Genomic DNA, 17,417 nt, shown 5'->3' on the forward strand with positions numbered 1-17,417 from the left:
CCCACACAGAGCTCACAATTTTAATCACCATTTTACAGATGAGGTAATTCAGACCCAGAGGAGTGAAGTGACTTGCCCAAGGTCACACAGCAGACAAGTGGCAGAGCCTAGATTAGAAACCGGATCCTGCTCATTCCCAGGCCTGGGTTCTTTCCACTAGACCACGCTGCTTCTCAAATTCCATCTTGAGGTCTGCCGCTAGGGCAAGGGATGGGTGGATGAAATTGGTAACGAAAAGTAAATATGAAATCCGATAAATAGGTCATGGACTGCTTGAATTACATTAGCTCACCCTTTGGAGTTAATCCATAATTTTGCAGAAGAGTTAGTTTAGAGGTTTGACTCTCGGGGCCACTGAATGATTTATAAAACCATCAGACAACAGGTGCCTGGTGCTTTCTGGAGAGTAAAACACTACCATTAACTGGGTCATGAAGAGAGATGGAAAAACAGGTAGAGAGAAAAAAATAAGAGCGTGACTGTGCCTTTCCTCTGACTTTGCCTTGGGTATGGGAAGGACTCTTTAAAGTTATGGTTCTTTCCACAACTTAGGTCCTTCCCAAAAAGGTATAACAGATAATAGTTTCCTCAATGAGGTACGATACGGCGGCGGTGACAATATCAGGAATGAGTTGGCTGCAGACCAGCCTTGCCCAAACTGAGCTAGGTCTCTCTTTTCCATCCCACGGGGCATGGATGGAGCTTGCCCACACAGCTGTTTGAGAAGCTTCTTAAATCCCTGGGGAAAAAGAGTCTGCTGGACGAGACCACCACCCCCTTGCTAAGCTGTTTTGGAGAGGTCTGAGAAAAGAGCCCATTCTCAGATTTAGCCTGGACTTTACCTTTACTTTTCAAAAAGAGGCCGCATTTCATCTGAGATAAAGTAAACCTTGAGGCATCAATCAATCATATTTACCAAGAAGCAGCATGGCCTGGGACTCAGAAGGACCCGGGTTCTAATCCAGACTCTGTACTTGCCACCTTTGTGGCCTTGGGCAAGTCACTTCACTACTCTGTGCCTCAGTTCCCTCATTTGAAAAATGGGCATTAAGACTGCGGGCCCCATGAGGGACATGGACTGTGTCCAACCTGATTAGCTTGCATTGCCCCAGTGCTTAGGATAGTGCCTGGCACATAGTAAGTGCTTAATATAATAATAATAATAATGGCATTTATTAAGCACTTACTATGTGCAAAGCACTATTCAAAGCACTGGGGAGGATACAAGGTGATCAGGTTGTCCCACGGGGGGCTCACAGTCTTCATCCCCATTTTACAGATGAGGTAACTGAGGCCCAGAGAAGTTAAGTGACTTGGCCAAAGTCACACAGCTGGCAATTGGCAGAGCCGGGATTTGAACCCATGACCATTTATTAAGGTATTAATAAACACCTTAAAAAGATTGAGCACTTATTTGATCCAAGAGATACCATGGGGTTCTTCGAAGAACTGTACCAAAGGCTTAGAAAATGCCACATTGCATCACGCCATGGCCCACCCCTATTGCTGTTTCACTTCCAGTAATGACACCGTGATGCTTGTACCAAATGATAGATTCCCCTTCTTGACATCTATCCACTTCATTTGGGACGGACCATTTAATACCCCTAACGTTTCCCTCCAATAATCCAAACTGGAGGTCTATCACCCTTTCATGCCTTCTGGCATTCCTAATGATCTCTGTAATTCTCTGTTATACATTTTTTTCTTGGAAACTGTTCCATAAACAAACAGGTCTGGGCCGCATTACTGACATTCTAAAATTCTCAATATCCTTTCTGTTTCTATACTATTTGGTAAGCAGTTAATAATAACTCTAGACTGTGAGCCTGTTGTTGGGTAGGGACTGTCTCTGTTGCCAAATTGTACTTTCCAAGCGCTTAGCGTAGTGCTCTGCACATAGTAAGCACTCAAGAAATACAATTGACTGAATGAATGATTATAAAATAATAATTATGGCATTTGTTAAGCGCTTACAATGTGCCATGCACTGTTCTAAACGCTGGGGTAGATCCAAGGTAATCAGGTTGTCCCACGTGGGGCTCACAGCCTTAATCTCCATTTTCCAGATGAGGTAACTGAGGCATAGAGAAGTTAAGTGGCGGAGGCAGGATTAGAACCCACGTCCTCTGACTCCCAAGCCCGTGCCCTGGCCACTAAGCCACGCTGCTTCTCTTGTGCCAGGCACTGTACTAAGTGCTGGGGTAAATACAAGCTAATTAAGTTAGACACAGCCCATGTCCCACATGGGGTGCACATTCTTACCCTCCATTTTACAGATGAGGTAACTGAGGCCCAGAGAAGTGACGTGACTTGCCCAAGGTGACGCAGCAGACAAGTGGCCGAGCCGGGATTAGAACCCAGGTCCTTCTGACTCTCAGGCCTGGCTTCTTTAACGACTGGCCTTAAATTATTGCTGGGAGGACTTGGGGCACTGGGCAAACACCAAATATTTCCAAAGACCTTGATGAACCGTTCTGGAAAGCTAGACTGTGCCAACCCCCTCCTGTTTGCTGCTTCCTGTTAACTCAACTGCCTCAATACCACGAGTCCTCATGGATTTCCTGGGGCTCGTGGCCGGAACCTCTGCTGGATTATTCAGTAATTGCCTCTAGATTCAGAATAAAACAAAATGATGCCTTGCCAAATGTTAATGCTGTGCAAACTGTGGTAGAGTTGGGGCCCCTGCTTTCTGACTAGCTTCTGCAGAAATAAACACCTGTCAAAATTCCCTTTCTAAGAATTCCACACATCTTCTCCTTTAGGAGCTGATTATCAGAGTCAAAGTTGGCTGAAGAGGAAAGGACTTCTGGCCTTTTCTTCTCCTGTCTGGAAACAGCGCTGACACTCCAAGGGCAAAGTGGGAACGGCTCAGGGTGGGAAGTCAGAGTTTCAGAAAATGAAATTTTCCAGCTCTGCATCAAGAATCTCAGCAAGAGGACAGTCTCAAGAGAGATACTGGGCTTCCTTCCAAGATGGCCTTTGTTTAATTCAACAGTATGCTCCTATCTAGTCAATTTATTATAAGAGAAGCAGCGAGGCTTAGTGGCTAGAGCACGGGCCTGGGAGTGAGAAGGACCAGGGCACTTAATTTCGGCTCCGCCACATGTCTGCTGTGCGACCTTGGGCAAGTCACTTCACTTCTCTGGGCCTCAGTTACCTCATCTGTAAAATGAAGATTAAGAACGTGAGCCCCACGTGGGACAGGGACTGCATCCAACCTGATTGATCTGCATTTATCCCAGTGCTTAGAACAATGCTTGGCACACTGTAAGTGCTTAACATGTACCATAATTATTACTGTTATTAACATTTGTCCCCTCTTTTGCGGACCAACTTTGGAACTTGCTGCAAACCGTCATCTCTGGTAAAAGTCAAAAGTGAGGACAACATATTTAGGATTCCGGACCCCCCGTATGGTGAAACCAAAGACACCCAGAGAGGAAATATATAGGAATAAGAATAATAATGATGATGGCATTTATTAAGTGCTTACTATGTGCAAAGCACTGTTCTAAGCACTGGATTACCCCATGCACTAGCTTTCATTGTCTTAATAGTAAATCAATCATGCGATGTGCAACGTGAGGCTAACCTCTGAATAAAAAGCCAGCTTAATTTTCTTAATGAAATTTTGCCCGCACATACCCAAACACAAACATCTGCATGCTCTTCACTCCTCTGGCAACCCAGGCCAGCAAGTAATATGAAAGATGAAACATCATCCCTTCTTTATCCTCCATTACCCTCTGGACAAAAGTACAAATTAAAATCATTGATGGGAAAGCTCTTTGGAAAGAGAAAAGCTACAATTCGAGTGATTGCCTATTTTTGGATTTGCAAGACTTAAAACAATACAATAGACTTTTCCAGTCATCATTCTATCATCTGTTTTTATCACCTGTCTGAGCCGAAACTTACTGCTCTTCCCAGAGAATTCGCGTAAACACTCGCTAGCGGGCGGAGCCTCTGCTGTATTATTTAGTAACTGTTTCTAGATTCAGAATAAAACAAAATGATGTCTCGCCAAATGTTAACATTTGCACTTTCAAAGGTCGTCGGGGACGACGACAATCATATCAACAGCTAATTTGACCAGGATAATAGCCCCGGGTAGGTATGGACAGGAAACATTTGAGAAAAGGAGTCGAGATGAGAGGGAGAGGCGGGGGGCCACCCCCACACATCTGGGTGAGGACCCCCAGAGTAAGCCTAAACACCCTTTTCTTTCAGCTAATAATCCAGGCCGCCCCAGAAAAAGACCAGCAAGGCTTTCCACGTTAGACCCCTGGCTCTGCTTCTCAACTGGCTCCTTCCCTCCTGCCTTTTCATGCACTCACCTTCGAGTGTTGGAGGGGTCCCTTGGGGGGCCGGGGGGGTCTTCTGCCCCTCCTGAAGGTCCGCGGATGGGGGGCCGGAGCCCGCGGGGTCGACCGGAGAGCTCACGCTCAAGGATAGTTCACTTCTGTCTCTGCACGGGCTCCGGGTTTTCACCTCCTTCTCATATTCCTCTGCTGCCAACTTCTCCAAGTATTTGTATCTGAAATGGAAATTCCAAAGAGTTGGTCGTGAAAAGAAAGAGGAGCCTGTGCTTCTGGCTTGTTTATGGATGAAACACCTGCAGCGGGAGCCGGCTTCCTGCTTCAAGGGCTACGGTGCAAAATTGACTGATGGGCTAGCGGCTAAGAGAGCGGGCCGGAATCCCTCAGCCCGGCTAAGGGGCTGACCTCTCCCTCCCCTCCGGCCCCCCAGAAAAAAAAGTCAGACCGTTTGGAGTAACAGCCCAAACGGAAGAAAAAACCGGCAACCTCAGAGATCCTCCTGACACCAGATCCTATGCGGCATGGCCCCTTCTGGAATCATTCTTCTAAAAATCAAAAGCCCCAGATATCCAGAGAATCCAGAGCACTGACAGTTACAAGCAGCCGGGTGTTTTCAGTGGCCAGATGAGAGGGTGATTCAGGGCGGCCCTGAAAATCCCCACCCCTCTAAAAACAGTCCCAATCCCGAATGCTTGGTGCCTTGAATCTCAGAACCTGCTTCAATCCCAAGGCAGAGGAATTCACTTTGTTCTTGCAGCGTCTTCAACGGAAACTCTCCTTCTTTTTTTTTATTCTAAAAAATTTTTCTGCCGGACTCAGACATCCAATAGCTTGGACCTGACGTCACATATAGTTTATTCATCAAAGTCAGTATAAAAGAACAAAGATCCATCTGTTTTGCATTTTAGGCAGGCAGAACTCACTGTTTATTAAAACCAGGTACCAATCATATTCTTCATTCTGGGCTTTATAGATTCAGACCAAAATAACTTTGAAATGTGTGCCTCTTCCAGATGTCTGCTAATTTTATCCATTATTTGCTCAGGAATAAATTTATGAATCCAGCTGCGGCGGGCTTATAGCCCTTCTGCGTGCTTCATCCATAAGCAAACTGAAACAGGTTCATCCCCACCCCCTCATCTTCCAGAACTATAGCAGACTAGGTGGTCAGTCCTCAGAATGCTCCACCATAGATGCTTCTTCACAAAGGACCCCCACTTCAACTGCACCCCTAGTTTCTCCCTCAACAACATGGCCCACCCAGTTCTCCCAAATGGAAGCCAGCCAAGTGTTCACACACATTCTTGGGGCAGATCCACGGCACTTCTTCTACCTAAAAAAGGACTTGCAACTGTTGTATTGGTTGGGTTTTTTTATGGTATTGGTTAAGGGCTTAGTATGTGCGAGGCATTGCAATAAGCAAATCAAGTTGGACGCCGTCCATGTCCCACATGGAACTCACGGTCTTACTCCCCATTTTGCAGATGAAGTAACTGAGACACAGAGAAGTGAAGTGACTTGCCCAAGGTCACCCTGAAGGCTAGTGGCAGAGCCAGGATTAGAGCCCAGGTCCTTCTGAGTCCCAGGCCCGTGCTCTATCCACTTGGCCACGCTGCTTTTTATTGCTTGAACTGCTTCTTGCAGTTCAATTCCAATTTCTGAATTTAGCTGGGCAGTGGAAGGTACAAACTGGGTACAAACAGTCAGTCCCAAAGGCCAGAGCCAGAGGTTAAGGTCAGCCAACGGCTAAGTTGGGGCGACATTTAAACAAAACCAAACAATGAAGAGAACCTTCTTCCACTTGCTTCTCCCGCTTTCCATTTTTGTTGGCTGTAGACATTCACTGAGCCCAGTTCTCTCCCGGTTGACAGAGGGCTGGTCCTGCCAACTTTTTCTGTGGATATCCATGGATAAACACGGTCACGCTTATGAAAAGCAAACTCGGGATTTCCATTGGATTTCGACTGGTACAGAGTGCAAAGGAGAACTGATCTAATGCGCCTCCTGCCAATTCCCAAGGAAGATGAGCTTTCAGTTGTGATTTCCCGGGAAGGGGGACGCTTGGAGTTGGAAAGGAAAAAAATAACTCATCCCTACAAGTCTAAAATGGGAGTTGTTTACCATTCTAGCATGAAGCACTTTCAGAGAGAAAGGCCTTCCAAGGAACTATTAGTATCACTTGGTTCAGTTACTGAAAATGACCCCTTCAACACAAACACTGTTAAATAAAGTGAAGTCATTTGGTCGTCTAACCTCCTTTGAAAATTGAACTTTGGATTTAGAGAGCCCCATCATTATCCACCGTTCAACTGAACCAAGCTCTGAATAGTTGAAGTCAAAGAGATTGTCCCTTCTTGGGACAAACTGGGATAGAGAAGCAGTGTGGCCTGCTGGAAAATGCTCAGGCCTGGAAGTCCGAGGATCTGGGTTCTAATCTCAGCTTCACCGCTTACTTGCTGTTTGATCTTGGGTAAGTCATTTAACTTCTCCACGCCCCAGTTCCCTCATCTGCAAAATGGGTATTAAATATCTGTTTGCTCTCCCACTTAGGCCGTAAGACCCATGTGGGTCAGGGACTGTGTCGACCTAATAAATTTGTAACAACCCCAGTGCTTAGAGCTGTGCTTGCTTACTAGTCTTATGCCGTAGAGCCGTCTTCAACCCACAGCGACGCCATGGACACATCTCTCCCAGGACGCCCCACCTCCATCTGCAATCGTCTCGGTAATGGATCCATAGAGTTTTCTTGATAAAAATCCAGAAGTGGTTTACCATTGCCTCCTTCCACACAGTAAACTTGAGTCTTCACCCTAGATTCTGTCCCATGTCACTGCTGTCCAGCACACTTGAGTTTTGACCTGTAGCAGATCGCTTCCATTTCCCAAGCTAGGAATGGAAATGCCTCTGCCTGACTCTCCCTCCTGTAGTTGAGACTGGTAGAATACTGGGAACTCTCCAGATGTGACCTTGAGAGGGGGCTTGATACTTAGTAAGCACTTAATTCTAATCTTCTTGCTAGGAAAAGAAAATGGAATTGCCCCAGGTTGTGGCATCTCAGGCGAGGGGGACCAGGACATCCCTACACTACTCTCTTTCTCCATAATGCCCACACTGCTCGATTAGCCTTCAGTCCGATCTCGTGTGGCTTGTTTGGTTACTGTATGTGCACCTCAGAACAGCCTTACTTTCCATTTGCGTGGCTTAGCAAATAAAACACGGGCCTGGAAGTTGGAAGGTCATGGGTTCTAATTCCGACTCCGCCACATGTCTGCTGTGTGACCTTGGGCAAGTCGCTTTACTTCTCTGGGCCTCAGTTCCCTCATCTGGAAAATGGGGATTAAGAGTGTGAGCCCTATGTGGGACAGGGACTGTATATCCAACCTAACCTGAACCTACCCCAGCGCTTAGAACAGTGCTTGGCACAGTGTAAGTGCTTAACAAGTACCATGATTATTAAGATTTGAAAAATGCCTTCATCAGTATGTAGGTGTCCCCTGCATAGGGACGATGAGAGCGGTAGACACTACAACTTTATGAGCCGATCTTTCAGACAGTCTTATCTTAGTTTTCTGTTAATATTTGTGAGCTTCCAGGGATGGATGACAAGCCCCCAAATGGTGAACTTTTTTTTTTTTCGGTATTTGTTAAGTGCCTTCTCAGGGCCACACCTGGAGAGTTTCCAGTCCTCTACCAGCTTCAGCTACAGGAGAGAGAGTCAAGCAGAGGCCTTCCGTTCCTAGCTTGGGCAGTGGTTGGCTAGTGGAAGACAATCTGCTACAAGTCAAAACTCACCTGTGTTGGGCAGCGGCGGATGGGAGAGAGTCAAGGGCGGAGACTTGAGTTGACTGCGTGGAAGGCGGCAATGGTAAAGCACATTCGGATTTTTTTTTTTTACTAAGAAAACTGTTTGGATCCACTAGCAGAACGACTGCAGAAGGAGAGAGGGGCGCTCTGGGAGAGATGTGTCCGTGACGTTGCTATGGGTCGGAAACAACTTGACGGCATAAGACAATATTTGTTAAGCGCTTACTGTGTTCAGGCACTGTACTAGCGCTGGGATAGATACCAGATAATCAGGTTGGACCCAGTCCATGTCCTCCAGAAGGCTCACAGTTTAATCTCCTTTTTTTTTTTACAGATGAGGTAACTGAGACCCAGAGAAGTGAAGTGATTTGTCCAAGGTCACACAGCAGACAAGTGGCGGAGCCGGGATTAGAACCCAGGTTCTTCTGACTCCTAGGTCTATTAAGTAGGCCACGCTGCTTCTCCGCTTTTGTGTCTTCGGAAGTAATGTCTGTCACTGCGTTTATGTAGTGACTTTTGGATGGGTGCATTGTGTGAGTTGCTCCTTCGATGTGGACCAGCCATGTTGAAGATGCACAGTAAAAGGGAGCGGTCTTCTGAAGTAGAGCCCAACCCTCTGCAGCACCCCAAAATAACATGGAGGCTCTATACTTGTACCATCCACAAAGATCTAAAGCAACCTACTCTAAGGCTCTTGGGGAAAGAAACGGATTAGAATACACTGACTGAAGAATCTTTTCAAAGCAGGAGACTCACTTTTGCGGCTAGGGGATAAAGGAACTTTTCACCTCTAGGTGAGATCAAAGGAGACTTTGCTCAGTGAGGCCAGACCAAAGAGGCCTTTTTTTAATGGCCTTTGACCCGTTCTTGATATTCAGTTGACATACTCTTTAAAGCAGAGTTCCAACCATCTCCCCAGCAACTCCAAAGTTTTCCCTCCCCATTTTTTTTCCCAAGGCCCGGCTCCCAGCTGTCAAATGCTGAACCCTACTGTGTGTTTCCCGGTTAGCCTTTCAGGAATCAAACTGGTGTTTGGTGAGATAGCCCATGGGCCGACTGCAGCCCGATGTTTATAAAGTTGCAGTTGGCTCCGAGTCAATTGATAAAAGGCCACATTCCTCCGAATAGAGGAAACCCACGTTTCCCCAGCTCCCCTTTCTGAGCTGCAGATAAGAAGTCTTACAGTGAGCCGTAACAAACTGCATCAAAGTTCCCAGAAGCAGTAGGGCCTAGTGGAAAGAGCCTGGGAGTCAGAGGACCTGGGTTCTAATCTTGACTCAGCCACTTGCCCGCTGTGTGACGTTGGGCAAATCACTTCAAGGTGTCTTGGTGTCTCAGTTTCCCCTTCTCTGTAATGGGGATTGAATAGCTGTTCTCTTCCTTGCCGACCTGAGAGCCTCAGGAGGGAGGACCGTATCCCTTCTGATTATCCATTGCTTAGCACATAGTGAATGCTTAACACCACGGTGATTACTGTTATCATGCAACTCCATGTTTTCACTGCCTGATGCTCCTCAGGAATTTAGTCACTCAGTTACACACTCTATAGGGGAGCTCATCCGTGTCTGAACATGCACCATGCTATAAACAGAGGAAAGGACAGTAAGTAGAGGTTTCAGGAACGGTCTCATTTTGGTGATTATCCCAGCTAAATGACTAGATTTTACCAGGTTTAATGTTAATTACAACTGCTCTCTTCACATGCCCTGTTAGTGCCGGGATTTGAAAGCCAAGTGCCTTTCGGTTAAGACGAAAAAGAGATACAAACCTCTCTTCTCTTGCTTGTCTTTGCTCCTCTCTTTTGTCTAAATAATCTTGGCTAACGGAAAGTGTTGGAAGAAACGAGAAAAGATAAGGAAAGTTGTCAAATCAGAAGCAAAGCGAGTGAGAAAACTAGTTCCCTCCCCGATTCTGCCACAGGTGTGGCGTGTCCCACAACTGAATGAATGTACTCTCCCAAAGCACTTAGTACAGTGTTTTGCACATCGTAAGTGCTCAATAAATACAACGAAGATGTGGTTGATCTATCCCAAAGCTCAGCTTCCCCGCTTTCTCCTCTCCACGGGCTGCCAAGGGAAGGCAGGGATGGTCCAAAGAAGGAAACACTGATTCTCAACTCCCGCTAGCAAAGCCTCAGATAACCTGTGGGTCATCCGGACTTCCAGGAGAAAATGCTGAGTCCCACGGAGACAGAAAGCCACGGTGAGGGAGATGAGCAGTGACTGTGTCCCACCCAAGATCAGGCTTGGGATCCGGACGGACTCAAAGAGGCAGGCTGGGAAAGAAGCCGATGAATATGCATGCCACAAAAGGCAGGCTAAGTTTGAAACACACTCAGAGCGGTCCCCACACGAGTCCCCAGAAATTGAAAAATTTGTACTTTTCCATAATACGGATGGAAGTTTGCCCTTCATTGTTCTAAATTACTACGGTTTGATTGTACATATGTAAACACACACATACACACACTCATAGGAAACCAGGGACAAAGCAACTGCAAATCAAATAAACTGAAAAATGAGCCTCTTTTCAATGAGGGGGCTTTAATTCAATCTGTGAGATCTGCTCAGCAGGACCCTACCCATCGTGACGGGGGAGACCGAGTGGTTTTCCTGCAGGCTCCAGGACCACAAAATGGAATTAAAATTCCAAATGCGCCTGATTTGGTGTGCTGTATTCCAAGATCAGGGTTCGATGTGCCTTGCCTATAAATGGCCCTCTGGGAATCTTCAAATCGAACTGTCCTTTTTCTCCTTCCTGTCTGATACCAACTCTGGCAGCGCCCACCCCAATTTAAGATCCCAGCCTTACGGGATGACTTTCCTTGGAACAGCCCTTCCTTATATGGCTCAGGAGGGGCTGTTCTCGAAACTCTGCCGTCCTCGGGGAAATTCACCCTACGTGTTTGGACACCCATTTTGAATCAGCAGATCTGAGGCTGTATGGGACGGGTGCCCCAGGACCTTTCAAAGAGTATGCCTCTAAAAAGGGGAAATAGTGTTTCTTACTTAAATTTGTTTCGTTCTTCCCGCTCTATCCTCTGCAGTCGCTCTTCTCTCTCCTGCCTCCGCCTCTCCCTTTCCGCTGACAGGGACTCCTGGTGCTGTCGATATGATGACGTAAGCAGACCACCCACTGCTGACCTGTGGAGCACATGGAAATCATGCAATTCAGGACCCATCTGATCGATTACAATGACAGAACTTGTTAACAATCCCCAGGTACGCACTACACACACTCCCATTCAGGCTATCTTGAAACTGTCCACATAAAAATAAATCAAAATCCTGCTAATATTACATTTCCCTCAAATAGGACCTTTGTGGGTTTTGGGGAACCGATGCCTCAAAATTGTTCGTAATTGCACTGTATATTTTCATATGGGAGGACATTACTCAAATTTTCCAATACCCTCTTTCCAGTCCAGGGAGGGAGCCCTTAGTGGCTGTTGCAGGGGTGGGGGGGAGTGAATTGGGCGAGAAGAGACAGAAGCTTTTGGGACAATAGAGAGAAGGGTTCAAAAAACTTTAAGGTGTCAGAGTGGGGTTCAAAGATGCTGAAATTGGGAAAGCCAAGGAATCAGAGTGTGATGTGCGGAGAGAAAGGGCAATCTTAATGGGGAATGGTAAAGGCAGGGAATTAGGGGAGACGCTTTAAGACTGAATGTCAGACAAATCCAGCTAGATGATGGGATTTTTTTAAATGTTGTAAAAGGTTGTCATTTTTCTGGCCCTCGCACACCTCATAGAAGAGGCAGGATAATACATTAAGTTCTTCCAAAAGGCACATTTTCTCCCCCTCTAGACTGTGAGCTCGTTGTAGGCAGGTAATATATCCACTTATTGTTGTACTCTCCCAACTGTTTAGTATAGTGCTTTGCACACAGTAAATGCTCAGTAAATACAATTGAATGAATGAATGAACTATATGATCTGGAGAGAAGCCTGTTGAGGAATTAGGGAACATTTCCACAACACTCAGTCAGCTGATTGTGTAATGTAATCACACAACCTGATTACATTGTATCTACCCCAGGGTTTAGAACAGTGCTTGGCACATAGTAAGCACTTGAATACCATCATCATCCAAGGTAATCAGGTTATCCCACGTGGCTCTCACAGTCTTAGTCCCCATTTTACAGATGAGGCACAGAGAAGTTAAGTGACTTGCTTAAGGTTACACAGTAGACAAGTGGCAGAGCCAGCATTAGAACCCATGTCCTCTGACTCCATATAAGGACACACACAAACACGTGTTGTGGGGATGGGGTGACTATCTACGTGCTTAAGTAGTGAGGTTTCAAGCATATATGTGATGTGGTAGGGAAGGGAATAGGATGAGTCAGGGAAGGCTTCCTGGAGGAGATGTGATTTTAGGAGGGTTTTGAAGACAGGGAGAGCAGTGGTTTGTTGGATGTAAAGGGAAAGGAAAATCTGGACAGGAGGACGTGGAAAAGGAGTCACTGGCAAGAGAGATGAGAGAGGGGCACAGGGATTAGATTGGTTTTACAGAAGAGAAGCATGTGGGCTGCTTATCAATCAATCAATTGAATTGATTGAGTGCTTACCAGAGCACTGTACTGAGCACTTTGGAGAATACAACAGAGTTAGGAGACACATTCCTCACCCACAGTGAGCTTACAGTCTAGTAGTTGACTCGTGGTTCTCCGCCAAAAGTGATTTCCAAGAGTTCTCAAACACTGAGCACAGAGTCACGGGACTTGGAGCCGAATCACACAGAAATGTGGAGACAAAAGTTATCAAGCAGGCTGAAGCTAACTGGCTCCTCTCCTTGGCAAGTTGCAGACTCTTGGAGGAAAGAAGCAGAGTCTGTTCTTGGAGAAGCAAAGGCCCTTTGAATGTGGCCTGGAAGGATAACGAGAACTCCCAATTAGGGAGTCGAATTAGCAAAGAGCTTCCGTTCCCCCCTCCTCACCTGCTAATTTCTTTCAGGAGAGAACGGATCTGGAAGTGTTCTCTACACACCCCGAAAGGAAACTAAATGTCTTGAAGTCTTCAGGGGCCCCGCTCTTCTTACCGCCCAAATATTTTCTCATCACCCTTCCGAACCACCATCCAGGTCCGTAATTCACCGGTGGCAGGAAAAGATAATGAAAGAATTCCCGCCCACTTATCTACTCAGGGTGCAAGTGTTTTTCCACATCAGAGCCCAGCTTCGGGCCTTTGGCAGCAGGTCAGCGTAAGGATAATTTCACTAAATTGAATTTCAATATGCCGTATCCCACCCAGATAAGCATTACATATGGGACTATAAAACCTGATATCCTATAAACCCAGGCCCAAATTGAAATGTTTGGGGCCTTTTGCCAGGAAAAATTCAGAGCCTTTTTTTTTTGACAAAATTCAGAAAGCCATCTCAAGCATTTCTACGTCTTCTTGTTCCGACAATAAATCGGCATTCTTTCAAAGCAGCACTGCAAGGCTTTTTCCAGCATAGGTTTTAAAACAAACAGCAAGAGGAAAGGTTTTGAAGAAAGATTTTATTTTAGGATAAAAGTTCAGTTGATGGCAAAAAAAAATGACTAAATGGAGAACAAAACTCAGGGTTTAGAAATCAGGGGGCAGGAGCGTGGGCCGGCTGACCCCCTTTCAACCTGGGATCAGGCAACCCAGTTTCCAGCCGACACGTGGCGGAGCCGGGATTAGAACACAGGTCCTTCTGACTCCCGAGCCCGTGTCCTAACCGCTAGGACATACTGCTTCAGCCTCTGGAAAAAATCCCTTGTTTGTCCAACTGGTAAGGCATTACCTAGCCCTCTCTGTGCATTTTAGCAGATTGCAACCTTTCTTCCTGGATTTTCCCCAACACTGTCTTTCAGAAGTCCTGACAGAAGTTTTCTGAGTCATCTGGATGATCTGAAGAGGCTGTCGGCCTGCTTCAGGCCTGTTTTAAGACAACAGTGGGCAAATCAAAAGGCTTGACGAGAGGCCAGTGAAGGACTTGCCTTCTGGCGCTCATCAACATAATTAGCATCACTGCTATTAAAACGCCATTAATAGTATCATTAATATTACTATCATCATTATGGTAATCATCATTATTGTTGCAACATACTCATAAGCAGTGTGGCCTAAAGGAAAGAGCCCATGCCTGGGAGTCAGAGGACCTGGGTTCTACTCACCTGTCTGCTGTGTGACTTCAGGCATGTCACTTTACTTCTCTGCACCTCAGTGAACTAATCTGTAAAATGGGGATGAAGACTGAGCCCCACATGGGACATGGACGGTATCTAACCTGACTAGCTTCTTTCTACACCGGCACTTAGTACAGTGCCCAAGACACAGTAAGTGCTTAACAAATACCATAAAAGAACACGGGGTACCAAATCAGGAAATATAAGATAAGGGCAGCAATCAGTTCTGATGCTTCTATAGTACTTTCTCCCATTTGCTCATTTCGATGTATTGCATTCAGTGGGTGTTCAATAAAAACGATTACTACTATAACTTTAGTAATGGTATATGCAGTGTGTGTGTGTGTGTGTGTACCTAACATCTCAGTCTTTTCAGCCCCACTTCCTTGCAAGAAAAGGATCGCCCCATCACTAGCACCATCTTGATCAATGAAGGATATGTGTATTTATAAATAATAATAATAATGATCACATTTATTAAGCACTTACTATGTGCAAAGCACTGTTCTAAGCACTGGGGTAGATGCAAGGTGATCAGGTTATCCCACGGGGGGCTCACAGTCTTAATCTCCATTTGATAGATGAGGTAACTAAGGCACAGAGAAGTTAAGTGACTTGCCCAAAGTCACACAGCTGACAATTGTTGGAGCTGAGATTTGAATCCATGACCTCTGACTCCAAAGCCCATGCTCTTTCCATTGAGCCATGCTGCTTCTCTAAAATGCTTCTCTATAAATGCTATTACTGCTATGAATACTATATATACGCACCTATACAGAGCTATGTTTTGTGCTCAAAGATGAAACAGCATGAGCCAACGACGGGGCTCAAAGTGGAATGGAAATCTACCCCAAATCTCAAAACAATCACGTTCAATTTCCAGATAAGGAAAAATAACGTAAGGCCCAACATTATAAATTAAGAGACTTATTCCATTTTTGCCCCTCTGTTGCTATTCTGTTGCGTTGTGCTCTCCTGGGCACTTGATATAGTGCTCTGCACATAGTAAGCCGTCACAAAATACCATTGATTACAAAGAGAAGTTTCCACTTCTAATTTTCATTATGATTTTTAAATCACCATTTATTCTTCGGACATTTGAGCGGGTAGAAATGTGTGTGTATCTGTGGGATGGAGAGGTGGATGAAAGAAACCCTCCTGATATGCATTTCCTACAGTATACTCAGTGCCTGAGGGATTACGGGTATTTAGAATTTAATATGTGAGCAATAATCACTCCAATTTTTCCTTTGTGTCTGCTCTTTCAGTGGAAAAGTTATCTGATGGAAAAACAATACCACACAGCTGGTCCAAAGTAGACTTGAAGTAATCCTGAATGTCTCCTGGCTGTCACAGAACAAACCAATCGGCCCGTCTGAAGAGACGGGGAGTGGAGGCGCAGATTAGGGAAGGCTATCGTGCTCATTACGGTAGGGCTGTATACTGAGACCGCCCCTCTAAGATGGGTCAGTACTGTGTTGATATAACAATCCGCGGAGAGACTAAACATACATTCGGGAATCTTTGCAAAAATAAGCACAAAGCAAACAGAGGAAGACAGATCAAACCAAAGATCAATTCTGCTTTTGCAAATGAGGTCTGAGAAGGGCACTGTGAATGGAATTTGGAGCCGTTAGGCTAGTTTGCTGGGAACCGCAATTCGGTGGATTCATCTGCATCCAAAGGAATGGGAGACAAACTGGGCGGGACACTCTACTTCTCTGTGCCTCAGTTCCCCCGGTCTGTGAAAAGGGGGTTAAGGCTTTGAGCTTTAAGGCTTAGAGAAGCAGCGTGGCTTAGTGGAAATTTGTACTTCCCAGCCAATTTGTACTTCCCAAGCGCTTAGTACAGTGCTCTGCACATAGTAAGCGCTCAATAAATGCGATCGATGATGATGATGGAAAGAGCACGGGCTTTGGAGTCGGAGGTCACGGGTTCGAATCCCAGCTCCGCCACATGTCTGCTGTGTGACCTTGGGCAAGTCACTTAACTTCTCGGAGCCTCAGTCACCTCATCTGTAAAATGGGGACGATGACTGTGAGCCCCACGTGGGACAACCTGATCACCTTGTATCCCCCAGTGCTTAGAACAGTGCTTTGCACATAGTAAGCACTTAACAAATGCCATTATTATTATTATATGTGATTATTATTATTATTATTATATTATAATTATTATTGAGAAGCAGCATGGCTCAATGGAAAGAGCCCGGGCTTGGGAGTCAGAGGTCATGGGTTCAAATCCCGGCTCCGCCACTTCTCAGCTGTGTGACTGTGGGCAAGTCACTTAACTTCTCTGTGCCTCAGTTCCCTCATCTGTAAAATGGGGATGAAGACTGTGAGCCCACCGTGGGACAACCTGATCACCTTGTAACCTCCCCAGCGCTTAGAACAGTGCTTTGCACATAGTAAGTGCTTAATAAATGCCATTATTATTATTATTATTATTATTTGAGCCTCACCTGACACATGGGCTGTGTCCAACTAGATTAAGTGCATCTACCCCAGCGCTTAGCACGGTGCCTGGCACATAGTAAACGCTTAACAAATACCCCCAAAAAAGTTTTCTTCAGTCAGAAATGCTGTTTTGCATTCTGCCAACTCCCTTCCCAGGAGCTGAACTGCAATGCAGAGACGGCCTACACCAGAGGGAGCTTCACGCTGGCTTGGGAATGACCTCAAGGCTTTTTTTGTTATTTTATTTTTAATACTATTTATTCATTCTTTCATTCAGTCGTATTGACTGAGCCCTTACTGTGTGCAAAACACTGCTAAGTGCTTGGGAGAGAAGCAGCGTGGCTCAGTGGAAAGAGCACAGGCTTTGGAGTTAGAGGTCATGGGTTCAAATCCCGGGGTCATGGGTTCAAATCCCGGCTCCGCCAAGTGTCAGCTGTGTGACTTTGGGCAAGTCACTTCACTTCTCTGGGCCTCAGTTCCTTCATCTGTAAAATGGGGATGAAGACTGTGAGCCCCACATGGGTCAACCTGATCACCTTGCATCACCCCAGCGCTCAGAACAGTGCTTTGCACATAGCAAGCGCCTAACAAATCAATCGTATTTATCAATCAATCATATTTATTGAGCGCTTACTGTGTGCAGAGCACTGTACTAAGCGCTTGGGAACTACAAGCTGGCAA

The 17,417-nt window shown here is 45.8% G+C and overlaps 1 protein-coding gene across 1 annotated transcript in view; it reads right to left on the reverse strand.

Moving 5' to 3' along the window:
- FHOD3 (formin homology 2 domain containing 3) overlaps nt 1-17,417 on the reverse strand; it is a 335,498-nt gene that overhangs the window by 64,879 nt on the left and 253,202 nt on the right. Inside the window, 3 exon segments of the mRNA XM_038770188.1 lie at nt 4,341-4,540; nt 9,895-9,945; nt 11,135-11,269. Coding sequence (XP_038626116.1) covers nt 4,341-4,540; nt 9,895-9,945; nt 11,135-11,269 — 386 coding nt within the window.

This window comes from Tachyglossus aculeatus, chromosome X3 (genome assembly GCF_015852505.1).
Source record: "Tachyglossus aculeatus isolate mTacAcu1 chromosome X3, mTacAcu1.pri, whole genome shotgun sequence".
Lineage (NCBI taxonomy): Eukaryota > Metazoa > Chordata > Mammalia > Monotremata > Tachyglossidae > Tachyglossus > Tachyglossus aculeatus.